The 27,052-nt window shown below is 43.8% G+C and overlaps 1 protein-coding gene across 1 annotated transcript in view; it reads right to left on the reverse strand.

Annotated features, from left to right (window-relative positions):
* The window catches only part of RSF1 (remodeling and spacing factor 1), a 540,450-nt gene that overhangs the window by 146,390 nt on the left and 367,008 nt on the right, over positions 1 to 27,052 (reverse strand). Inside the window, exon 11 of the mRNA XM_086933896.1 lies at positions 26,183 to 26,286. Coding sequence (XP_086790022.1) covers positions 26,183 to 26,286 — 104 coding nt within the window. The remainder of the gene's footprint in view (positions 1 to 26,182; positions 26,287 to 27,052) is intronic.

Genomic DNA, 27,052 nt, shown 5'->3' on the forward strand with positions numbered 1-27,052 from the left:
AAAAACATATCCTGGTGCTAGCTGATGCAGTCAACAAATTCAGGTCACCTTTTGTGTGCATCAGTACAGAGAATGTGCGGAAAAGATGAAAACGTGTCCTTAGAATGCACAACAGCTCTACAACCATTTTCCAAAATTGATTGTGAAAGGATTCCTGTTAATGACTGCGCCAGTTAAGCGCTGCAGTTAACAGGAATGCTTTCACAAATGCAGTGGCGTAGCTAGAGCTTCTGGCACCCGGGGCTATCCCTCAGATTGCTGCCCATGGCAGGTAGTGGGGGGGGATGCTGGGTGAAAAGAACGGCAAGCACTCGTAAGAGGTCCAAGAGACACGTGGTATAACCGCTAATATTTACCTCGATCATGCAAGTTACATGCATGTACATGACACGGGCCAAGGCTACACAGTTGAATACACCGGCAGTACAAAGTCATACAATTGATGGACGGAATGCAGAACAAATCAAAACATTCACCCCCAGTCAAGAGATCTGGGTTAAATCCATCATTCTTTTGCTCACCATGCCACCCCAGTTTAGACTTGGTCATATGCAAATCAAGACTGATTTGCATATGGCTGGGTTCAAACTGGAATGGCATAGGGAGCAGAAAAACGAAGGATTAGGCCCAGATCTCTGTACTGGGGTGAATGTATGACATTGTTCTGTATTCTGTCCATCAATTATTATTTTTTCAATAATAATATACAAGTACAGAGGTATCAAGGTTGACTTGTTTGCAACCTCTAGCATATTTAACCAAAAATATGACCACAGTACTACATGCGGTGGCAATGTGTTGTTCTGAATAGATGTTATTACACCTTAAACGTATACCTCCTTGGATGGAGATCTCAGCACATAAAACAGAGAAGTAGTAGAGGTCTCCACACATAGGTTTGTGAATTGCATTTTGTAGTATGAGAGTAGTACTACTGTACTGATTCTAAAGGTTCTACTAAATCCAGTTTCTGAATTGTGCTCGAACAGTCTCTGATGGCTTGCCAATTTGCCACTACGGAGAGAGGCCATATTGGGTTTAGCTGGTTTCTCCTTTTATAGTTGCAGCGCTAGCAATCACTAATGGTGTGGGTGATTTGTAGCTAAAGTGGAATTCAACTACAGGTAAAAAATCTTGATGAACATGATTGTCAGTTCCATTGAGAAGGAGTCATGCAGCAGCAAAATACATGAATTTAGGATGATCCATGAGTATCTCGTCTCTGCAGGTCATTGGAAAGCCTTGGATTTAACTTTCATTTGATTGGCTAGGATATCCCCCTAAAGGGCAAATATTAAATAGTTTCATTCCAGTTCTTCTCTATGTTGAGGGGTTTTAATGCTCTGTTAAGAGACTTAGGTCAAGGAAGGCTGGGCGTGTCTTTTAGCGTTAACATTTCTGCCGACAATAAAGATGTTCTAGTGGGGCCTATAATTTTTGAAAGAAGGTGGTTTAATGATTGTTCTCGAACATATGCTCTGTCCATTAAAAACCCCATACAATTATATTTTGCCAGTTCTGACTCGGGCTAGGGGAATCTTATGATTATTTGTAAATAGCAAATAGTAAGAATTTGCCCAAAAATGAAATGTAGGTACTAATTTGGGGGAAGACGTGGAATGTGACATCTTGCCTCAGCTGTTTCTTTCTTTTTTAGGTACAGTATAGTGACACTTCAGTAGCTCTTGTGAAGAAAGGTTTAAGATGGTGGTGTAGGGCAGATGAGGTAGCCGACTGGTTAAGGCGATGGACTGCTAGTCCATTGTGCTCTACACTTGTGGGTTCGAATCCCACCTTCGTTGGAAAGCCATCAAACTCTCTTTTGAAGGTCTGCATTTCTTGTACTTCAATTACACTCTCTTTCAAGACACAGCCATAATCCACTAGAAGGGCCCATCTGCTTATTCCATTTTGGCAATTATGTCAAATAAAGTGAAGTATTTTGTGCTTAATAGAAATTAGATCTTTCATGGAGTGTCCAGAGGATTGCCTTTCTCTCACTCCTGGCCTTCTAACCAGTTTGGATATATATACTGATGAGAAAGCAGCTCTTACTCCTAAACTTTCAGCCGTCTCAAGTGTACGACTGTTCACAAATGTCTGCCCCAAAGAGACAGATCACTTCTAATAAGTGCTTTCTCTATCGGTCACTGATTGAGGACATACTAACTAGAGCTATCGGTAGGGTCATAAATGTAAATACTCTTATGTTCTCATATAACAATGGAGTTTTTCCTACTTCCAAGAAAAGTGCCATAAGCATTTGCTTCAATTTGTGCACGCATGTACACATTCATATGCAACTGCGTTTCCATACAGATTCTCATAATCATAGATATCTTCATACCGCAGTAAGAATACATGTTGCGATTTACATACTGCTGGCAGACTGACCTTATAGCTCAGTGGCAGAGCACTGGTCTTGTAAACCATGGGTCATGAGTTCAAGCCTCATCAGGGCCTTTTCATATGAGTGTTTCTGTATGTTGTTTTCAAGTCATTCTTTCTAGGAGTCGCACCTTGCTTTAAGTTTGATTATTGCCAAGCTTCCCTTTCATGCTTTCATCTCATCAAGAAGACATCTTGAAAACCATTGAACCATAAACTATTGCCTCACCCCTTCCGATCGTCTGACAAACACCATTCTCACCCTGCCGGGCAAAGCCAAAAAAGCCATGCATATCTACAGTTCCATTGAAAGGCAGAGCGAGGACTAGGACTGAACCTGGATCCACAGAAAGGATGTTATAAGGCTCTAGAAATTTCACCAAGGATATGTGAAATTCTTCCTCCTTGAAATACTTTTTCTCCCAGATACCCCGGCTCTTAGGCAAATTAGGTTAATCCTCAAAACCCCTCCCACACTCACCATAAATATCCTCCTCTCCTGCTGTCCATTCAAATGATACAAGGTATCTTGTACATAGAGAAAATGTGAGAATAGGCAGACTTGCTTCAAAGATTTGGTGACCTTGGATGAGTGGGCTGGATAAAGAAGTGAACCTGGTTTCGGGAAAAGGAGTATCGGGATGAGGAAAAGAGAACATGGACCACATTCACAGGTTAGAGAAATAAATGTAATAGGTTGAATTGTTTTGAAAAGTTAACTTTGAGTAGTAATTGTTTTTTTAAATTGCAAAGAATTTAAAAATTAATGTGTGATTGGAGGCACAATCTGAGCAGAAAAGCACCATAAGCTGCTATGGTGCAACTCCTGATGTTGACTAGAACGATGATGCTCTTCTTTTGATATTTCTTTGAGTTACATTTTATTTTAAGTAGGTGATAGAGCACTTTTTGCAACTCCTCAGTTTATGGTTATCATATGAAAACACTGTTTTCATTATATTTATTATTCTACAAATGTAATTTTTAAATGCACTGATGTGTTTGCATGATATGGAAGATGGCACATCATGGAATGTTTATAAGGAGCATCGCATAGGATATGTGATATTTGGCACCTGGAGGAGTCGGACTCGCAGATCCAGAAAAGAAGTAAAGACTCTCTAGCGAGGGCAGTTTTTACTCTGAGATTAAACTTTACTTTCAGTGCTCCGACTTCAGTGACAGATTCACAGCCGCATGTGTGGGGGAGGTGATAGTGTCCCCAATTAAAGCATAATCGGCGCCGCCATGTGCCACCAGGGTCAGGGCACCGCCCTCAAAATAGTGCCGCCTGGGGGGGCGGACCGCCCCTACCCCCTCTCCCCCCTCACCCCCCCTCCCCCAGCTACGACCCTGCACAAATGCCCTCAATCAGCCCGCAGTTCTCTCTATTCATAAAAGACAAGCATCAAGTCCAAAAGCACGAGGTGTGCTTTACACATCATGCTTTTGGACTTGCTTCATTTCGTTTCTAAATAGAGTGCGGCTGGGTGCTGATTGTGGGTTGAGTTCTCCTCGTGAGTCTCTTGTTGCGGCCTGCTGAGCAGGTCAACAAGTTGGTTGTCTGTCCCTGGAAGATATTCGGCCAACAAATGAAGGTGATGGTGAAGAGCCCAGTTCTATATGGTCTGAGAGAGACAGAACTGAGAAGACAGTGTCGCCCCCTCTGTTTTTGTAGACAGTACATGGCTATCATATTGTCAGTCTGGACTGAGACAACCTGGTGTGATAGTTGGGGAAGGAACGCTTTCAGTGCAAGGAATACTGCCTGACGTTCCAAGTAGCTGATGTGTAGAGATTGATGTTTGGCATCTCACAGATATTGTATTGTGGTGTTTTGTAGATGTGCACTCCAACCCACCTCTGAAGCATCCTTCAGAGTGATTTGAGGTAGAGGGTTCAGAAAAGTCCGCCCTTTCAACAAATTGTTGGGAATTCACCTTTGCAGAGAACAGTGAGATTGGTGGTCTATCAACACTAGATCCTCGAGGTGACCCTGACAAGAGAGACAATGCTGTAGTGGGCACATGTTTAGTCTTGCATTGGGAACTATAGCAATGAAAGATGCCATCCTACCCAGTAGACGCATCACAGTCCAAACCGTTTGGTTAAAATTGAGGTAGAAGTGTCTGAAAGTTCTGTATCCGAGCAGGATTGGGGTAAGCCAGCCCCAGCTGTATGTTGACTATTGCTCCTAATAATGGTTGAAATTGAAGATGTTGAAGGTGAGACATTGGTACATTGATGGTGAACCCCAATTAGCGGAGCAGGTCTACTCTCAGCTGTATGTTTTGCTGACACTGCTGATCGGTTTTGACTGGATTAGCCTATCATCCAAGTATGGGAATACATGAATGTTTTGTCGACATAGATGTGCTGCTACTACTGGTAGGCACTTTGTAAAGACCCTTGCTGCAGTAGTGACACCGATGTGGAGAACCTTGAATTGGTAGTCTTTTCCTGCAATCACAAATCTGAGGTATTTGCGATGAGCAGGATGAAGAGGTATTTGAGAGAATGGCCACTGGTCCAGAGTGGCCATTAAGTCGCCCATCTGTAGAAGTGGAATGACATCTTGTAGAGTGACCATGTTAATGTGTCTGGTAGGATGCAGTAGTTGAGAGGTCTGAGATGTAGGATTGGTCTTAGTGACCCATCCTCCTTTGGAATTAAAAAGTACAGGGAATACAGTCCTGTGCCTTGCTGATGAAGGGGAACTGGTTCTATAGTGCCCTTGAGAAGAAGGGATTGGACCTCTTGGTTCAGAAGCGTTAGGTGACCTATGATTGTGAGGTGGGATGCTGGGCAGTGTGGTAATAAGCTCCAGACAGTAGCCATGTTGGATAATGGCTAGTACCCATTGATCTGTTGTGATGGTCTCTCAGACTGATTGAAAGGAATGTAGTCTCTCCCCCCGACAGGTGTTGAGTGATTGGGGGGAAGGATGGGTCAGAAACAGTTTGGGAGCGGAGGCTGCATCATGTGTTTTAGCACCCGTGTCTCATACTTTGTTATTATTGCAGCTAAAGGAACCCTTGTAAAACCCTTTAGAGTAGGGGGATTGTCCCTGCTTCTGCTGGGAAGTGGCGGCATCTATGGAAAAGGGTTTGTATCCACCCTTGTAATTGAAGCAGCGACAGGAACAATGAAGTGTAGGAGTCAGTAGGGCTAGCACTGCTTTCGTTGTGTCAGTATGTTTTTTCATCTTGTCTAAAGTGGAGCCCACTTGAGGACCAAATAAATGTTCCTTATCAAAAGGCATGATCAAAACCGCCTGTTGAACCGCAGGTTTAACACTTGAGTCAGGCACATCTCCTGAGCAGTATGATGGTGTTAACGTGCGAGTAGGGCTTGGGAGTTGGCAATACACCAATGATTGGCTGCTTGAGCTTCAACATGCTTCCCAGCTGCATCAATGCCTTTGTTCTCCTTCTCAGGAGGTGTTGTATCCCCAGTTGGTTGACTATTTGCTTCTTTACGTGCTGTGGTAGCAATATTGGAGTTTAGTGGAAACTGGCTATGTATAAAAAGTGGGTCTGAGAGCTGATTTATATTTATTAACTACCCATGGGGTTTTCACCCGAGCACGTATTGGTTCTTTAAATATGTCATACGCTCGACGCAACATGCCAATAGACATGGGCAGAAACTGTATTCTTATGAGTGGATGGCAGTGTGTTGAAGAGGAAGTCCTGTTCTAGAGACTTTCTATGAAGTTGAACTTCAAGATAGGTAGTTGCCCTAGCAATTACTTGTCTGTAAGACCTAACATCTTCAGGAGGGGAAGGGCGAGCTGGGTAGCGATCAGGGTCATTGGGAGTTATGGCGTCTGTGTCATAAACGTCCCAAGGATCAGGGTCTCCTAATGGTTCTCCTAAATCCCCTGTGGGTGAACCTGGCGGTGCATTATCTAGAGGGTCTTGATGAGGAGAAGGAGGGGATGGTGATGCTGGAGCAGGTGGAAGATGAGGTGGTGGTGCAGGATGATGTGCAGGGCTGGTAGTTTTGTCCTTTGTCCTCTTTTTTGGGAGTTACTCGTATGTCAAAGTCATCCTCAAATGCTAACTGCCTCTTTGGAGGGGGAGTGGCTATAATTCACCCTTTGCCTTCTTTTTTTTAAACTTCTTTTCATTAAACATTCGCCAGTTGTAATCTAGAACAGCACACCAATCAGTGGTCGATAGTACATAACTGTTGCCATATCTTAGTTCTTAGGCATAGCAGTCACCGTGCCTTCTTGAATTTGACTTTTTCTGTTTAATGTTTAATTGAATTGAGGACAATTTTCTGTTTAAAGTTTTCAAGAATTGAGGACAAGGAGAATGAAGATTGCTTCGAGTGTTTCAGTTCAGTTGATTTCGAAATCGAGGCTTAGTTGATTTCTTGTCAGACACCAAAGGAATTAGAGCTGGCTGTCCCGTTGGTCCCTATTGCTTTGTGGAGACCAAAGAAGGAACTCGATCCAAGGAGTTTGAGGTCATAGGCTTAGCCTTCGTGGCAATTTTCTGTGCCGGGCCCGAAGGCGGGGCATTTGAAGTATCTTATCGGATACCATGGCCAGAGTGCAGTGGCAGTCTGGCGACCTCTAGAAGTGGAAGGGAGGACTGTTTGGAACTCTTTTTAGTTGGAGCAGGATCTGGGACAACAGTACTCACACACTGGTCGTATTCTTGTTCTTCTTCCACATCGAAGCAGGAGATCTCGTCGACGGAGAATGCCCTTTCTTGCTCCTATCTCGCACACTCTTCCTGGGTGTGCTCCTTACAGAATGCCCTTTCTTGCTCCTATCTCGCACACTCTTCCTGGGTGTGCTCCTTACAGAGGACGTCGGGAAATTCGCCCTCACTATGGCGAGACATTTCTAGTCGATGCACTCTTCGAACACAGGATACACTAGTATTGTTGATCAATGTGTCGATATTTGGCACGTCACTGCGGGCAATATCGAAAAGGTGTCCATTTCATCAGGAATTTATCTTCCATACCAATGGTGCACGTGGAAGGATAGGCCCGAGACGAGCGACGCCCAGAAGGGTGATTGGTCGTTATCAGAAACAACGAAGGTCATGGAGCGACACTGGAATGGAAAAGCGCGACCGAGATACGCTATACCGTTGAAGACAGGATAAGACTAAAGACTCGGACTGAATGGAGTTGAACATGGATGAGAGGTACACACATCCGAACCAGAGGGCGGAGAGAAAATAATCAAACTAAGGAGTCGATGCCCATGCGCAATATCACCGAGAGGAGGAGTTACTCTACCTCATGACGTGAAAGACTTCTTTGAAGAAAAAAAGTTGCACAACTCTGAAACCAATACTAGATGGCAGGAGTAGGCAGAGCATGTGTATCTACAGCCACACGCCATCGAAAATGATAGGTTTGTTATCATCTTTGATGAGTTGATTCCCTAAACCTTCAAAATGCTTAGTATCATCATTATAATTTATGCTCTGGGCATTTGCCATAAACAAAATACATTATAATACACACAAACATAATAAAAGCAGAAATACATTGATATATTTTTTAAATATCACATGATAAATACAGTGCTGTACAAATAAAACATTTGTTGTTTTTCCATTTCCCACTCATAATCCATACAATCCAGATGTACAGAGAAACCGCACAACAGATATTAGGGCAATCGGTTCTATAAGAGAGTGCTAAGGTGTTCATCTTATTGAAACACTATATAAAAAATAAAAGGGTAAGTCATTTCATGCGAATACGCACTACATTTGAACAGAATAATATAAAATTGGTGGTAGTTTTAATTTCCCCACTGGCACAATTGCACATTTCATCAATCTTCTTGGTTTTGCTCCATTTGGAAACATAGGCCTTCAATGGGAGGATTCCCAGGGGGAACTTTACATATAATGAGCGCTGTACCTCAGGGTAAATATCATCCAAATAGGATTCAAAGTTAATAACAGATGTATGCTTTAAGAAGAACCCCTGAACCAGGGTCCCACTCTGGCTAGACTCTTATTTCATTTGATTTTTATGTGGCCAATAAGCCTCCTTAATCTTGGTTTCCTCATTAATCGCCGTAGGATGGCATCGAGTTCCAGCTGCTTTACGGTGCTATAAATATGGTTCCACCAGGGCATCCCAGGATATTGGGCAAATAGTTGTCTGCTAGTTGATTTCTCGGAAGGCGAACCCATGAAATTACTGGAGCTAGGGCAGTAATATCAGAAATAGGTTTAATGGCCAGTTCCAACTATAGTGCTGTTAAATGCGTACCCTGCCCCCGAATCAATATTGCCCTCAGGAACCTATTCTCAATTTTCCAAAGTGTGGAGGAATATGTTTAGTCCCAGATTTCAGTTTTATAACAGCCTTTGCTCCATGAACATGTAGTAGTTAACTCAATGACTGCACTCTACTCTTTGTTTACATCTAATAACTGTGGCTGCTGCCTGCTTTAAATTTGCAACAGCTTTTTCCCTTTGCTGCTTCCAAGATAGTTTAGTGTTGTGCCGAATTTACTGCTAGTCAAAAGAGTTTACCTATTCTAAGATCTCACTGAAAAAGGGCACTGTAACTCCATCCTAGGTTTCAGAATCATGGATTTAGATTAAAACAAGTATTGTCTAAATGTTCCTTTACACAATAGTCAAGGAAGCCCTTAATCATGTTATGCATGGAAAGCTTGGTGAGAGAAAGCAAAACTGCGTCATCCGCATATAACAAAACAGATATTCGTAAATTACTGAACTTCGGGCAATCTAAATTCAGACTACCTAGGTATGGTTCAAAATCATTCAGGAATAATGATAAAAAGCACAGGCCCAATACGTACATTTGCCACACACCAGTAGTTATCAAAAAGTTTGCAGTGAATTCTCCTCTAGACCCATAATGCACTTGATTAAATTATTCCTATGGAGATTATGCAGGGCTATAATCAGATACTGGTGCAGACACTGTAAATATAATGGTAGCCAAAGTAAGTCCCTGTCTACTAAATCATAAGGTTATTTCAAATCACAGAAACATTAAAAAAATGTTAATAGAAACTAGAAAGAAGAGAAAGTAAGACGAGACTGGAAGGAAAAGAAAAAGAGGGTGAGGAGAGTAGTCCTCCTTCATGTCTCAGAAGTTACTTGTATAGATATATTAAATGCAGGGATGACCTTTGAATGTGTATCAGCTTGTATCAGCAACCCAAATAGTTCACCAGTAACTGCAGTGGTATATTGCTTCCAGTATACATTGCTCTTAACCTAGACATGTTCTTAAACTAGCCCTAATTCTGCAGTCCTCAGCACAGAAATTTCTGATAATGGCAATCTTCAATCTGTGCGGAGATAAACCCAACTGTAAACGTTTTCCAGACATTGTGAAAAATATGCTACTCTTAACTGTTGGGTGGGCCATTCAGTCAAGCTATAAATGGCCAACCCAACACAAAGGGCCACACTTTAGTCTAGTATGACCACTCCTTAATACTGTTTTGGCTGTTTAGAGATTAAGAAGTGTGGGGGTTGAGCTTGTGTAATTCTCTATAGTTCCACTCTGATAAATGACAGGGCACTTTTAGTGCTCACAGCTGGCCTGAACTAAGCTCTTCATGCAGTACGTGGGTCAGCTGTAAAATGCCCTTAGATTTGTCCTGGGGCCTCTGTTTCCAGTAACCTACAGAGACAGGTTACGTTTGAAAGAGACAAATAACTGGGAAAAAGCTGTGAATCAGCTAAAAGTTATTTTTTCAAGAGAGACAAAATGATGGAATGTCTTAAAGCACTTTATGTGATTCCATACAAAAATGAAGCATTAATTGTGTACATATCAGTCTAGAGAAATAGGAGACACATCGTCCTTCAAGCAGGCATGCAGGGATCCTCAAGTAAGCTGGTTGCTTTGATTTTTTTAGCCAGACTTAACTTTTTTTCTGGGAGTCACTGGATCAAAAAAGCTGCAAGTGTGTTGAGGTAGGGGCACAATGATGATGGTAAGCAAATGGTTGCTGAGAATCCCATGCAAGACGTTTTCTATTTTAATTAAAAAAAATAAAAACACCAAAAACCCAGGAGGTCTTTGCAATGTTGGTAGGTAGCACATGATACTGTTTTAAGGATGAATGGGTTAGCCAGCTGCTGTTAGATGTTGAAAATCTCCTTTGGCTTGAAGCAACGCTAATGCTTATGGCTTTGTGGGACTATGACGCTTCCCTGTAGTTCTTGCTTTACCTCTTTCAATGAGTCTTTCTGCTTGGCTGAGCTTTGTTTATGGTTCTTTCATTCAAAGTGTGGTAGGCTTGTTTAATGTTAAAGTGATGTTCAGGTAGAAATTTTCGGGTATGTTTTCAGGATTATCAGCTTTCTGAGCTCTCTATTTGTTTTGCAGTTTGTATCTACACTGATGTTTTTAGGTCTGTCACACTTTGTGAGGTTTGACCACTGCATTGTGTAATCGTTTGATGGGTCCAAGGAACAAGAGAACCATGACAGTGGTTTCAACGACATATTATTGGGTCTTCAAAGACATATTATTGGGTCCTATCCTGTGTGTAAAGTACACTCTGTGGATTGCTATATGAGTTTGCCAGTCATTGCTTGGTTGAATCCCATTCAATCAATCAATCAATCAATCAGTAGATTTGTACAGCGCTACTTGTCACCCATGAGGGTATCCAGGGGCTGGCAGGGTCCGGTTGATTAGCCGAATAGCCAGGTCTTCAGTGACTTTCGAAACTCTGGAAAAGATGGGGAGGTCCTTAGATTAAAGGGCAACTTGTTCCATGCGCTTGCTGCTAGGTAGGAGAAGCCCAGGGCCTACTTACTGCCAAGGAACTTTAATACTTGTTTTTCATATATTTTATGTTTATTGTACATTACAGCTAACACTGATAGAGTTTCCTAGGGCTATAGGATTTTGGCTTGGAATTATCAACTCCCATTATAAAATCAACTATACTGGAGTTTTTCTTGACAGGCGTTTGCAGATGGAAGGCCAGATCGAGGGTTCAATCAAGAAACAACGAGTTGCAGTCTAAGTGTAGGTAGCTCCCTGGGTAGCTGATGCAACAGGAGATTAAGCATTCAAGTGATGCAGAAGGGATGTTGTGAATTTTTGGGATGATTGGTACTGTACCGAGAACAAAAGGCACAACACCCATCTCTCCTAGACTACTTGTACTTCTGAAAATGTTTGAAACATGCAGGAAGGAGGTCACAGAGGATGGTGATTGATTTTTCAATTAACAATGTTTCAAGGGATCCTCAAGCACTGCCTGCTCATTTATACTCAAAAAAGGAACTCTGAACTTGATTTAGAATTGGAACCCAACCATGATGGAATAGTAAGCTCTATATATGATTGACTGAAAGGGTCCTCGAACCGTGGGACTGACTGCAGCAATTTGGACACAACCTGATGTTCTAGTGCGAAAAGAAAAAACCTTTGTGTCTACCTTGGCGTAGCTAAAGGCTCCCAACTGTACTGGGCAAGTTGAAATGGTGGTGGCTTATGATAGTGAGAAGCAAAGAAAATGTCTCATTATTTCTTTGACTTCTTTTTACTCCAATGCAATTATCAGCCAGGCTTCAAAGGGTTGTGTGGCTCCTGTGTGCTCATTTCCTGTTCCAACCTTCAGGCAGGCTTTATCAGCTGGGCCTTGGTTTTTCTCTGGTTAAGAGGCCTGCTCCTCTTTTGAGATGGCAAGTGTCTACTAATTCCAAATAAATGTTGCTGGCCACGCAACAAACAACAAATCTGTCGCCCCCACGCCAGCATAGGACTAGCCTGGTGGAAAGATGTTTCACCACAAGGATGATATCAACCACCTTGACCTGCTAGTCAGTCAAAAGCATTACATTTCCTTTTTTTTTATTTTTTTAAATATTTTTATTGTTAGCCAGCTGACATAAAAAAAAAGAAAAGACAAAAAAGACAGATGGTTTCATACATGTACCAAGAGACATCAAAGTAGATATGTTGTATAACAAATGATTTGATACATGGAGACAGTAAGAAAATTCCTATTACATAATCAAACTATAGACATATTTTTTTTTACAAAAGGAAAAAAAGGAGAAAATTAACAATTATGCAGCGTTAAGTAGAATTTTACTCTAAAAAGGTGCCCCAGTTTCTGTTGAATTTGATCAGTGAGCGTGTTCCCCCTAAGATTTGCTATGGCTAGCTCCATGGCATGTATCTCTGTTACTAGTGTCCACCACTTCCAAACCGTTGGTGGTTCCGTATCGGTCCAGGCCCTGGCCAAGGTTAATTTGGCACAGGAGATGAGTATAGTGACTAAGGAAGATTGTGGGGGTGAAGAGGGATAAAAGTCTAGTAGGACCGAGGCAGCCGTGATGGTAGGTAGCGAAATGTTCTTTAGTCTGAGAACATTCTGTATGTCCCCCCAAAAGGTCTTGAGTTTGAGGCATGTGAACAGCATATGTACTAAATTGGCTGCATCGGTTAGACATTTAGGGCATTTAGTACGATGGCTAAAAGAGGCGTTAGGGGACCATCTAGAGATTCTTTCCGGCGTGTAATAGAGCTTACAGGTCGTTCTAAATTGTTGTAGCCTAAGGCTGGATGACCGTACAAGATTGTTAATGTTAGCCAGGGAGTGCTCAATTTGATTTGGAGTAATATTTAAGCCTAGTTGAGTGCCCCACTTCGCAGCCAATTTGTCGCCATCATTCACTTTAAAGGTACTAAGTGTTTTGTATGCCTCGCTTATAACTGATTTATTCTTGTTTGAATATAGACAAATCCATATATCGCATTCAGTGATATTTTGAATCTTTTTTTTATTAATCAAATAATCGTGCATCTGTAGATGTTTGTATCTTGTGGCTTCCGGTAAGTCATATATCTGTTTGAGCGTATTGAATTCCAGAAACCCCTGCATGTCGTACAGATCCGCCAAAACCTTGATCCCGAGCGCCGCCCAATTATAAGTGATCGTATCCGTGAAGATAGCCGGAAGGCCTGGGTTACCCCAAAGCGGCAGCTTCGGGTGAAAAAAAGTTGTTTTACAAAATTTTAGTACATTGCCCCAGATCCTAACGATGTCTCTAGCAGTCTTAAATCTCACCCTCTTGTAATAATTCGGGTCATTAACTCTAAGCAAAAAAAATTGTGAGTCTTGTTTCAACATAAAAAAGTGAAAAAAAAGAGCTCTGTCTCCGTGCAGTAAGGAACGTAAGCGTGTAAAGAACGCAGACCAAAAATACATTTTGAAATCTGGAAAGTTCAGCCCTCCCTTATTTGTATTATTTTTCAACATTTTTAATGACCTTCTGGCCTTTTTGTAACTCCATATAAAGCTACTCAGTACCCCATCTAGGTATTGAAAGAACTTATTATTTAGTGCGAGTGGGATGGATCGGAATAAATAAAACTTTGGCAGAACCTTCATCTTAATAAGATTAATTCTACTAATCAAATTCAGGGGCAATCTGTTCCATTTTTTTAATAGTAGAATAGTTTTTTTGATCAGCTCATTATAGTTTATATTATTAATATCTTGTAGTTTGGCCGTTAATTTGACCCCTAAGTAGGTCGCTTCTTTACAGATCTCGGGGACAGCCACAGTAGGGGAGTAGTTGGCTAGAACTTGTGTCTTCTGTGGATTAAGCTTATAGCCGGACACCTTCCCGAATTTCCCAGCCTCTATAGATATTCCTTTCAACGCTTCGACAATGTCGGAGGTATAAACGGCAATGTCGTCCGCATAAGCTGTCATTTTCAGCTCCTGTGAGCCGGAACTAAAAGGCACAATCAGGATTTGGAAGTGAAGGGCAAGTAACGAAAGGGCAAATAAAAGGGGTGAAAGGGGACAGCCTTGACGGGTCCCACGCATAATGGGAAATTCTGATGAGGTCAGGCCCCCGTAGCTAATACAAGCGGTAGGCTTGTCATAGAGTGCCTGCATACCCTTCAGAAAGCTCCCCCCAAAACCCATTTTATACAGCACGCTCCAGAGATAGTCCCACCCCACTCGGTCAAAAGCTTTTTCAGCGTCTAATAAGATCATGCCGAGTGGGGTCGACTCAGTCTCCGCAACATCGAACGCCGAAATGGCCATATTAACATGTGTCGTTGTATCTCTCCCGGAGATGAAACCGTGTTGCTGTGGGTTAACAATTTGGGGCATGACTGGGGCTAGTCTGAGTGCCATAATTTTGGCGAATATTTTCGCATCAGTATTAATCAGGGAGATAGGTCGATCTGACCCTCTCTCCTCCTTGGGCTTATCTTTCTTTAAAAATTTTTTTATTTTTGTCCTGTTCCAAGATTTGGGAGCCGTTCTGTTTAGCCCAATTGATTGCATAACTTCCAGAAGTAGCTGTTCTAATTCCAATCTACAAGTTTTATAGAGTTCCAGAGGTATCGTAGCCTCTCGCTTTTCTAATAGGTAGGGAATTAATGGCCTGATGCAATTCTGTCAGTGTTATGTCGTCAGACAATGAGCCCAAGCCTGATAGGTTCTCTGTGCTCACTGGATATTCATCAACATATTCCCGGACTAGATCTTGATCTACAGAGCTATCTGGGGTGTATAGATTTCTATAGTAATGGGCAAATTGCTCGAGTATATCTTGTGGCTGGTTGTAAAGTTTGTTCCCATGCCCCAGAATATTAGAGATTAGGGTGTCTGCTCTATCTTCGGCAACTTTATAGGCTAGGATTTTGCCGATTTTATCCCCCCCCCTTCATATTGTGCGATTTTGAATTTATGAATCTTTGCGCTACTTTTTTGAATGAAATTAGATTTTATGTCATTTTTGAGTGCGCTAAGTTTTAGATTGATTTCTATAATTGTTGGGAGATTGAGCTGGAGAGCTGTGGCCAGTAATTCTTCTTGTTCAGTTATGTTTGCTAATAGCATGATCTTGTGCTGCCTTCGTTCTGCGTTTTGCCTGATCACATAAGCCTGCGTAAAACCCCTAATACTAGCCTTGCAGGCATCCCATACCATACAACAACCGGTTGAGTTCTTATTAATATTTATAAATTCATTGAGATGGGCTTTGAGCTGCATCATATAAGTTAGGTCTGAAATTAGGTGTCTAGGAAAAGAGAATGGTCTGGGGGGTGTCCTGATGTTTGGTGTATCAAATATAATTATTAGTGCGTTATGGTCAGAAGTTATTCGGGGGCATAAAGTCATGGAGCCAGTTTGCAGTAACTTATCGCTGACTAATGCCATGTCTAATCTAGTACACATCTTGTGGGGCGCTGAGTAATATGTATACCCTGGTGTATTTGGATACAGATATCTTCAAGCGTCTTTAATATTATGAGTCCGACATAGGTCCAATATAGATGTCCTGGTCTTGTGCATCCTATGATGAGCATACAGCTTAGTTGTGTCGATTTTATAGTCCATGATGCAATTAAAATCCCCCATTATAATAGTTTCCCCCTCCCAGTCCAAAAGTTTCATATTTAATTGGTCGAAATACATTGGTTCATCTAAATTTGAGCCATAAACCACACATAGAACATATTTGTTATTTTCATAATTGATTTGCGCGATAGCCCATCTACCGTCCTTATCGTGAGCAGTTTGCATTACTTCAACCCTAAATCGCTTATCCTTGAGGATAGCAACCCCTCTTGTGGGACTCCCATAGGTAGAGCAGACCAGAATGTCATACCCCATTTATCTTAATATTTTCCTATCTTTCCATATAATGTGGGTTTCTGACAATAGACAAAAATGGGGATTATGTAGTTTTAGCTCTTCTGACACCAAAGATCTTTTGTTTTTACTGTTAAGCCCCGCTACGTTCCAAGCTAGACATTTTATTACATGCATTTGAATGATAATAGAAATATTAAACCCCTTTTCAGATAGTCAAATAATAAGTCTTGGTCTCTCAAACACCTAACACAACCAATAAACCATTCGATAAACAATGATTTAAAGTCTTTATCGTATTCTTCATCATATTTTCCCCTGTCAGCCAGCCAACAAATTTTATAAAGTTCCCCCCCCCCACTCCCCTTGCCCCCAACCTGCGGAGAAGGGGTCCCACCCACCTCCCAACCCCTGGCTCTCACCCCAGCCGGGGAAGAACCACCCTCCAGCTAAGGCTGCCGTTGGTGAGGCAGCTCGTGTGGTGGATCACCCTGAGAGGCTCCTGCCCCCCCCTCCCCCTTAACAAACATCATTGTGCATACTGAACAAAAATTCAAGAAAAATGGAACTCCATGAGGATTGTTGCGTATTAAGAGGAGATCCTCTGTTAGGCCCTCTCATCTAATTTCAATTCCTAAACAAAAGGAGAAAAGAGAAAGGAGAAATAAAATTCTTTCTCTTTCTTATTTTTCCCCTTTTCTTTCCTTTTTCCTCCCCCTTCTCTATGTGTTTGTGCTCCCCATCCTCCCTTTTAATAACTTATTCACCACCACCCTTGGGGCTAGTAGTATTTATTTTAAGTCTGACTCTGACTCTGGCTAGAGCTGATGCTAGAGAGATAAGCCTCTGCTTCCTTAACGTCATTAAAGGTATGTGTCCGCCCATTTCTCATAACCTTAAGACGAGCGGGTTCTTGGAGGAACACCTGCCCTCCGCAGGCCTTAATGGAATCCATCAATTTACGAAGCAGCCACCTCCTATCCATAGTGCCCCTGCTAAGATCTGATCGTACAAAGAACGAAAACTCCCCTATAGCTATTGGAGAGTTAGGGCGGGCTCTCTGCCAGACCGCTTGACGCAAAAGAAAGTTGCCAAAATAAATTAGAAAGGGACGTGGGAACTGATTTTCTCTATTTCTTTGAAACAAAGGCAGACTGTGAGCCCGCTGGATTTGTGAGTCCCAGTCCCAATCTGCCAAGTCAGGAAAGGCCTTCTGGAGCACCCCTACAATGTACGCCCTGGGGTCCGAGCCCTCTGATCTCTCCGGGATGCCAAAAAGTCTTAGGTTAGATCGCCTCTGCCTGTTCTCCAAGTCCTCAACCTTTAGCTGTAAATCCTTCAACTGATCATCATGCTTTTCCACTGCTCCTGCCATTTTAGTAGTTGACTCCTCCACCTGTACCACCCGTTGCTGTAGCTCCGTGGTTTCTTGTGAGATTCCCCCCGATTTTAGTAGTAAGATCACATAGAGAGGATTGCATCTTGTTGTTGTCCTCCCTAAGTTGGAGATAGTACTCCTGTGCTTCTGCGCGTTGGTTACTCAATTGCTTACTCAAAATCATTAGTATTTCATCCAGAGAGGAGGTGTTGGCTCCTTCCCTTCTTGAGTCTTGGTTCGATGATCCCTCATCTGGTGGGTTTCCCCTGTTTTTTGCTATAACAGATGAAGAAGAGGCTGGAACAGAACCGGAGGGTAGCCCCACCAAAGAAGAAGGGCTGACTATTACGTGGGCGGATAGTTGAGTGATAGGATGCAAAGCGTTGTTTGTATGAGCTGGTGTTAGCTCTGAGTTATCAGACGGCACGTTATCCTGCTCTTGAGACTGTGCTTCTTCGATCCGATCCACAAGGAGTGTATTATACGGGTCAGTCAGAATGCTCTTATCCGGGGGGATCAGTATTGGTATAGAATCTGTGGGACTCGCTCCTGATAAACTTAACGTCATAGTTTTAACCAGGCCCTTTGCTTCAATCCATTTTCTGAGTGGACTTTTGTCTGGAATATTCTTCCTTAGAGCTAAATTATTGTTTGGCTTTAACCGTTTAGAGATAGCGCCAGCCTTGCTACTTCTCCTTGCCTTTTGTTTGCCCTTAGCTTTAGTCTAAGAGATGCACCCCCCCATAGGGGGATTGGCGGAAAAGTCATCTTCAGTCTCTGTCTCAGCCTCGTACGAGTCCAACTCGATATCCACTGATGCCATTGTATGCGCTATAAGTTCGTTTTGTGTCCCACATTCAATGTCCTCCGAATGGACTTCTGGTATCCCCTCTAGATTATTTGGGGTTGAATCGCAAAGTGCTGGCCGAGTGGCATTTATAGAATCAGGCCGTAGTTCATTGGCTATGATAGAAGGGTTACCCCCTTTAGGCAACGACTGTACAACATCAGCATTACTGTCACCATTGCTATGCCCCGGTATCATTAGCTGCGCGCTCGAGGGGTCAATAGAAGGTCTTTCCAAACCAGCATCAGCTTCAGCATTAATATCAGCATCTTGACTATTTGAAATCATTGCTGTTTCTCCCCCTCCTGTATTGCACTGGGGTTTGTAGAGGCTTTTTTTAAAAGTTGTGAAGCAATCTCTCCCGCTGCGCCCCCTGTTTTAACTGTCAGTTTAGGCCCAGCTTTAACTGTCTTAGGGGTAGAGCCCTTAGGGCCCTTAGTTTGTGTTCCAGCTAAGAGAATAGGTGGCCTCAGTACCTGTTTAGCAGCTGTAGCTGTAGTTTTCTTTCCCTCCGGTAAGACGGGGCCCCCGCTATCCTCTGATGGAGTGTCCTCGGTCAGTGCCTCCACAATCGGCGGGGAAGGAACCACTGCTGCCGCTGTGGGTGCTGGTGCTGCTGCTACAGGCGTGATGTCTATAGCGACGGGAGCCGCAGGGGGGACCGCTGCCACCACCGCCTGTTTGCTGTTCCTCGTTTGGCGTGGCGGGATCGGGTTCGGATTCTTGGGAGACATTCTCCTGAGACACAAAACGCCAGCCGTCACTCGGCGGCCGAAACTAAGGCCAAACCAGCCGATCCCGGAGTTGCCGATCCGTTCGTGTAACATCCGCCGAAACAGCCAAACTGGATCGGAAAGTAGAAGCATCGGTGTGCTATGTCGGCGTACTAGGAGGGGAGAGGCCACCGACGTAGTTTAATTTTTAAAAAAAAGGATCAATAGCACTGGTAGTTACTAGTTCGGCTTTTACGCGCACAGCTCAATACAGTTCCATTTAGCAGTTTCGTTTCTTCGGTACGCTCTGGAGAGGAGAGGAGAACGGAGCATACAGGTGAGCCGACCGGCACGAATCCTCACTCCGCCATCTTGGATCTGAAAAAAATAAAGCATTACATTTCCACCATTCAACCTACACACCTGGACGTGTAGGTTGTCGAGACTGTGAGGCAAGACCATGCCCTGTTGCTGAGACAGGAGGTCCTTCTGAAGTGACAAACTGATTAGAGAACAAATGCTCAAGCTCAAAAGCTCTGGGTACGTCACAGAGCTTATACCCGCGACTATGGATTCCCTCTTGCCCGTGGGAGATCTTCTTTTTGATTGATTCTATTAATTTAATATGGAGGATACTTATTCCATTTGATTTATTGAATAGGAGCCCATTTCAACCCTATCTTCATAACAACGGAGCACAGAGAGAAATGTGCCTTAGACAGATGACACTATCCTGATGAGACACAACAAATCGTTTTCTGGGTTGAAACACAAATAATCCACCCCCATAGTCTAATGATTGTGCCTAACATGGATTACTTATAAAATCAATTCCAGGATTTACTTGGTCTAGACTAGTAAGGATACCTACCTTGGATGTTGCCACAGTGTTTTTACACAATTTTGTACATTTATTTTGCCTTTTCCCGAAGCACTGCGCTGTCTGTACATATTCCACTTTATGCTTCACCAGCACAATGGGTTATATGAATAATAACCTCATATGTAAGAAACTAAGAGCCCTTCATTACTCATTTAATCGATTAGTGTATGATTGTCATTTTAGCAATATCAAATTATTATTTGTTTTGGCTCATTACCGGGGAGTGATCACACATAGTAATGGAACAAATGAGTCCCACAGGAACTATGGTGCGCAACCCACTAGGAGCGCTCAGAGACACTGCTACAACAATCTCTTGATCCAGCCTGGCACCTGCATAAATTCCTAAAGTGAGGAATCAGTGGTTAGAAGTACCCATCAGGACTACAGACCAAGGTATGATAGATGGTCAGTAAAAAAACTGAATAGGTTACATAGTCTAAATTCCAGCAAAATTGGTTTATTAGGGGATTCTTCCCCATTAAAAAAAACAAAAAAAAAACTATCAGGGCAGAGGAAGACAGATGCTAGCACAAACGACAGGAAGCTTTTCAACCCACTAAGTATTAAAGTAAACTTGCAAGGAAACAACCATTTTGTAAAGGCTAATGTGTCCCGAATGAACACCAATCATTCTGCAGTTTCCAAGCAATATGGCTACAAAACAAACATATGGCAACCGCTGCCCACAAACATATAAAAGATGCAAGGATCCCCTAGTTATAGAGGACAGTACCAATTTTACAAGGGAGGGCCAGTTTGCAGCATCCCATCAGTGTTGCAAGCAGAAGGTCAGCTTCCATGACATTTATCTAGCTGCCGGCAAGCATTTAGTCAGTCTACAGCATGGCAAGAAGTGGAAGTAGACATTAGTGACAATCCTGGGGGCACATTTTGTTTGTATCCCTAATTAACAAAGCATAGGTTTTGCTGCCATATGTACTTTGTATAAATGTGGGGTGACTCCAGTGCACTCCAACACTGCAGAGTTCAATAGTGGAAAACTTAAAACAGTTAAGCCAACTTTTTTAAAAAATTCTTTTTTTCGAAAACCTTTATTATGCAAAGGATAGTGTGATACATTTTCGCTTAGAGCAATCCGCTCTTCAGCAACATTTAAATTTACAATCGCATATCAAAAAAGACAGTCCCCCTTCCCCCAACTCTAACATTGTACCTTTCTACCCCAGAGTCCCTTCCCCCCTCCCAGCACACCAGAGAGAGCACAGTCCAACGGTTCGGCCGTATGTAGTTTCAACGTCCGAAAGTCCACTCGCCTTGCGAGAAATTGTCTTTGTTTCCTCGGCCAACATCACAATAGGGTCTGCGGTCCTCCCACCCTACATCCCTCCTCCGTTGTCTCCCCATAATCATCTGCTCTTCTACTCCCTTCCAGGCTTTCACTACATCTCAATCACTACCCCTGCGCACCACCCTCAGCCTCCTCCTCATCACTCTCCTGCCTCAATAAATAAGCCGTAAAGGGGCCCATATGTCCCGGGCCCGACCTCAGTGGTAGCTGTTCTTAATACGCATGCAGGTACTCCTGCCAGGTGGACATATCGTGGAGCCAATCCTTAAACTTAGGGGCTCTTCCTCAACCCCATCTGCAGGCAACTTGTCTGCGCGCTAGTAGAATACCTGTGGCAAGGAACTGCTTGTGTGTTGTTTGTATGTCCCTCGTCAATCCCAACAGGGCTCTTAGAGGTGTCAGCGTCAATGTTCGGCCTACCATGCTGGTTAACCCCGTGAATACCTCCTCCCAGAAAGAAGCAACGCGAGGGCACCTCCAGGCCAAGTGCATAAAATCTGCCTCCCCTTGTCCACATCGCAGACATCTGTCATCTTCTCTAAGGTGAATCTTATAAAGGCGCGCTGGGGTGTGATAAAGTCGGTGCAAAAATGTATAGTGTACCAGCCGTAGCCTACAGCTACTGGATATTGCTTCCGTTTGAAGGCAGGCCGTCTCCCACTGATCGTCCGTTAAGGGGCTGTCCTGATCCTCATCCCACTCCCGGCGGGCCCGAACAGGGCAAATGGAGGGTGCACTGCGCACCCTTTAATACAGCATGGAGATGACATGTGTGGGGGCTTCCGGCTGCAACATTAAGTGTAATGTTGTAAATGTTTCCGGTTCCTGCGGGAACTCCGGAGTTTGAGCTCTAACACTCTGCCTCAGGCACGTGAATAAGAACATATCCATGAAGGAATGCTCTTGGTCTCCAAAAAACTGTTCTTTCGTGCGGAATTTCCCTTCAATATATAGGTCTCCCCATGTTACCAGTTTCAGTCTATCTAGCATGCATTGGCACATCCTTTCACCTGTGACAGGTAACAGCGGACAGTGGCGCAAGGACACTCTGGGGGAGTACATCAGATGTATACCCTCAGCTTTCGCGAACCAATTCCACGCCCGGACTGTGCAGTCAACTGTGGAGGGGTCTTCCTGTCGCTCCCTAGAGGGCGTATATACATATTCGGGCGTAGGAGTGGGGGCCATGTAGCCGTCCTCTATCGCGAGGTGAGGCATATATGGGGGTGAGTGAAACCAGTATATAACAAAATGTGCCTGGGCACTGTAATAGTATTGTTCAAAATTAGGGACATCCAAGCCGCCCTCGCGGTATGGCAGCATAAGTGTGGTCAACTTGAATCGGGCCTGTTTAGCCCCCCAAATGAGCCGGACTAATTGTGAATTAAGAGTATGAAAATAGAAGGCCCCAGGGTAGTACGGAATGTTTATGAATAAATATAAGAATTTCGGGAGTATATTCATTTTGAACAATGATACCCGGCCTGCCATTGAAAGGGGTAATCGAATCCATTTAGAGACATTATCTGTCACCGTGTCCATGGCATGCCCGTAATTAAGCCTCATCAGAGCGTCCTTATCCCTGGTAACTTGGATGCCCAAGTACTTAAAGTCATCCATCTCCCACGACAGGGGATAATCCATCGGATGTGGCCTAGTGTGATCAGTCAAGGGGAAAACCGCTGATTTATTCCAGTTTATTTGTACTCCTGCCACTGCACCGTACTTAGTGATTTCCCTCAATACTGGGTTTAAGTTGTCCTGTGGCTTGTGAACATACAACGTTATGTCGTCTGGATAGAGTGATACCAGCAGCTGCCTGGATGGGTAAATAAGGCTCCTATGGTTGTGGTGCTGTCGTAACTTCGCAGCAAGAGGCTCTATTGGTAGGGCGAATAATACTGGGGAGAGAGGGCATCCCTGCCGTGTACCTCTGGCCACCAGAAAGCTAGCAGATTTAGAGCCGTTAAGGAGAACTCTGGCACATGGGAGGGGGTCGCGCCGCCAGAGATCTGTGTGCTCCCTCGATAGTCATATGGGCGGAGAACGAGTCCTTACCAAAGAGCTCTCCCAGCAGCCTTTCCATAAAGTCCTCCAGTCTGCCAGTGTTGGTCGATTCGGCCAGGCCTAGTACCTTCACGTTGTTCCTGCGGGAATGTGCCTCCAACTCCTCATTCTTTTCCGCTATGACCTTTAATAGTTTATTCATTTGCAGCATGTATTGCTTAGTGGTGCCTGCCCCCATCCTCCAGTTTTGACACCCTTTGTTCCGCCTCCTTAATTCGCTCCTCATGCTGATCCAATTTCTCCACCACTTTATCCAGCCGGTTATTCATGGCATTCATCTTGGAGTCAATAGAGGTGAGGCTCTGTTGCATTCCTATCAGGAGGGTTTTCCAGTCCCCATCTCATGTTTCTGGGGAGCACGGGTCAGTTCGGTCCCTGGAGCCGGAGCCTGTGGTCTTCCTGGAAACAAAGGACAGCTTCGCCTGTTTGGGCTCAGTGCGCCCGAGGGTATGCTGCAATGAGGGTATAATAGGATAGACACAGTAGGGGATCTTCTCTGGCCTCGTTCCCCCTCTTCACGGGGCTGTATCTGCTCCCAGATTCCGTGGTTTACGTCTCCCCCTCCTGGGTACAATGTCAGTGACTTACCCGCTACACCTCAGCACAGTCCTCCAGGCGTAGAGGCAAGCTATATCCACAGCTGGAGAGGAAGGCGTCTGGCGCTCTCAAATGGCCACCAAACGCAGGTGCCGCGTCTTGCCCTCAAAATGACGTCCTGAGGCTCCGCCGGTAGCGCCGATGTCGCTAAGGCCCTCCCCACATGCAGTATTCACCTCTCACAGTTTCTGCCTGCTGTTAAGCCTGTCCACAGGTCTAAAGGCTTAAAATGGGATCTCCCCCGACGCCTTCAAGTGCCAATTGGCTCAGCGCTTAGTCTCCGACTTCTCGTATTCTTCTCCGCGCTTCTCCAAGAGGTCGGGTGTCCACTGCAGCAGAACCCCAGGTCTCCCATTCAGCGTTCTCGTGCACAGGGCCCGCTCAGTAGTGAGGGTCCGCTTCTCATCCGTGGGCTCCGTCACAGTTTTAAGCCCTACTCCGTCGCCCAAGTTCACAAGCGGCGCCGAGACCGGGCCCTTAAATCCCCGGCCTCGCGTATTGTCAGGCTGCAGGCGGGCTCACCAGCTCCTCCGCCTCCTCGGTCCGCCTCTCAGTGTCCGCGGCCCTCTTCGTCGCGCAGCGGCGTCGCAAGGGCTTAGGAATCAGTGCACCGGCCGCCGCAGGTGTTCCGCTGCCCGTTGTTGGTAAATCTCCCCAATTATGTTGTGAAGGATGGGGTTTATGTATATAAAACTGCCCGAGTCGGCGGGAGCCTGTTTACAGCGCGGCCATGACGGTCAAGCGCCACTTAGCACCCCCCTTGAGCAAACAAACTTAAAAGGGTTGGGTGGCACAGCTTTTCAAACCAAGTTTATGACTTCTCCCCAGGCCCCACACTCCTCAGTGCTTAAAATAATAAGAAAAAAATGATTACTTGTTTTTATGTAGCATTTCAAATCACTGTTTTCAGCATTTTGAAGCACTGTAAGTACCATGTATTGCTACAACCCAATTTAACTGTATGATCATGCAAAGATGAAAAGCTGAGAATGAGAATAAATCTTCTACCTGAAGACACCAATTGTGTTGCAAAGTGACCTGCTTTCAGGTGGTCACCCACAGATTTTCAATTGTTTTGGGGATGCACCTGCTGGTAATCTTGAACTCTGACACAGGGACATTGGTATCCAGCGCCCTGTGTAAGTGCCATGACCACTAAAAACATGTTTACATTGACTTAAAATCTGATTGGGCACATTTAACTTTTCCTGTAAGTCTGTAGTACAAGGTGCAGAAATACAACCAGGGCATGGAAAGTTAATTCACTTATGGACTTCAGCACTTACTGTGTCATTCAATGCAGAAAACATTTTTTCATTGTGTCCCACTGTCGACTTGTCAGATTGAACCCTGCTGGACATTTTAAATATTAAATAGGTCAACCCTAAGCGCACTTTGCTGCCCAAAAGGTACTGTGCATAATATGTAAAAGTGGAACATATGTGACATTACAAATGGCATGTTCCCCAGTGACAAGGCCCAAAATGGCATTGCCACTAGTCAGGCTGTAGCTGGATAATAGGAAAAAGTCACAGTATAGATGATATACTTAAAACTATAACGTCTGACCTGTACCAGCTACAGAACCCATTCAAAGACTTATTTTATATTTAAAATCCAATCTAACTGTAAATCCTTTTTTTGTAAATACATAGTAAATGTAACTTTCAGTACCCCACCTGAAGCTGCTGGAGGCTAATTTACATTGGCACTCCAGGAACTACCCAGCCTGTCCTTGACTGGAATTAGGCATGAAATTGTTGTGAAAACTTCTCCCAGAGCAGAGACAATGGCCTGGGAGTGCAAAGGTGATTTTGTCTCCGGGCAGGAAGAGGCTAGGAACCTAATTTACTTCAAAGGGGCCTTCCCTTTCACACAAAAATTTTATTTGACACCTGGAAAGGCCCCTGCTGTTGTCCCCCTAATTAGGCTGGCACCAAATCCAGTGATCCAGTGATAGGATTGCTAACCCCAGAACCGTTTTGAGTGGCCACAGAGGTGGGGACAGCTCATTACCATGGCCATACTTCTGGGTGGGCACACAGACTCTGCACAAGGGTAAAAGGGTATCCTCATCTAGGATTTCGAGGGTGAGGGGCACTGTTGGATTGTTCTAAAGATGGGCAAATAGGAACTGTTGCGCACATGAACTTTAAAGTGCAATATTGAAATGTATTCTTAGGAAGATCATGATATTTATGCACAAGGCTTTTTCAAGTGTATTTTTGATTGAGGATTGCACTGGTTCAATTTTTTACTTTCTAAATGAGAATTACACATAAAACTGACTTTGAAAAACAACATACTTTAGGCTAGTTATACAGGGCATATTCGGGAAAAGGCCATTTAAATTAACAAATGAAGCTTAATTCATACCTGTAACTTATACACTTCCGTGTTCTAGTTGATCTCCTTTCCAGTGGTTTCACTTTTTTTGGATCCTTCTTCTTGACTTCCTGTACCGCCGGAATCTCAGCCTCCTATTAAAGATGGAACAGCAACACAACTGCACATTAATATAATACAAAGGCTTGATCCTACATCAAAGAGAATGAAGACGCAATGAATACCAGTACTGCAAATGTTTGTACGGGTTCTGAGCTGTTTCAATATTGAGACTATGATCAATTTCACAGAAAGACAGTTGCAGTTCAAGATTCATATGAGCAGATCCGAGGAACCAAGTGGGCCAGTATTGTTGCGTTCACTTTTAAAATATCTAGCAGATTTGCAAATCAGAACTTATCAATACATATTATAAATTTGTTTTGGCATCTCTACCTGTCAGAGAGCAAATAGAGAGGTACCCCTTAACTAGCCTTGAATTCAATGGAAAAACTCTGACCCCCAAAACATTTAACAACTGCAGGAGTCAGAATGTGGTATACCTGCTTGTCTGCCCCTGCAATCTGGGATATGTGGGGGAGACAAGTAGGGAACTCAGACTCAGAGTGTTGGAGCATAAATCAGCTATCCGCACAAATAAATGCAATGCGCCATTGACAGAGCACTATAGACAGCACAACCATTCTTGCAACGACTTGCGGTGGTATATCTTGGAGAAGATTAGAACCACCAGACGAGGTGGGGGCACCGACAAATTAAGAAAAACTCGGGAACAATGGTACTTCTGCTTCCTAAACACCATCCTCAAAGGCTTAAATACCAGTGAGGATTGGGCGAAATGTATCTAGAGTAACCCACATCATTCAAAATATGAATGTCAGCAGCCCTACATGCCAAGAA

Source organism: Lissotriton vulgaris, chromosome 8, assembly GCF_964263255.1.
Source record: "Lissotriton vulgaris chromosome 8, aLisVul1.2, whole genome shotgun sequence".
Lineage (NCBI taxonomy): Eukaryota > Metazoa > Chordata > Amphibia > Caudata > Salamandridae > Lissotriton > Lissotriton vulgaris.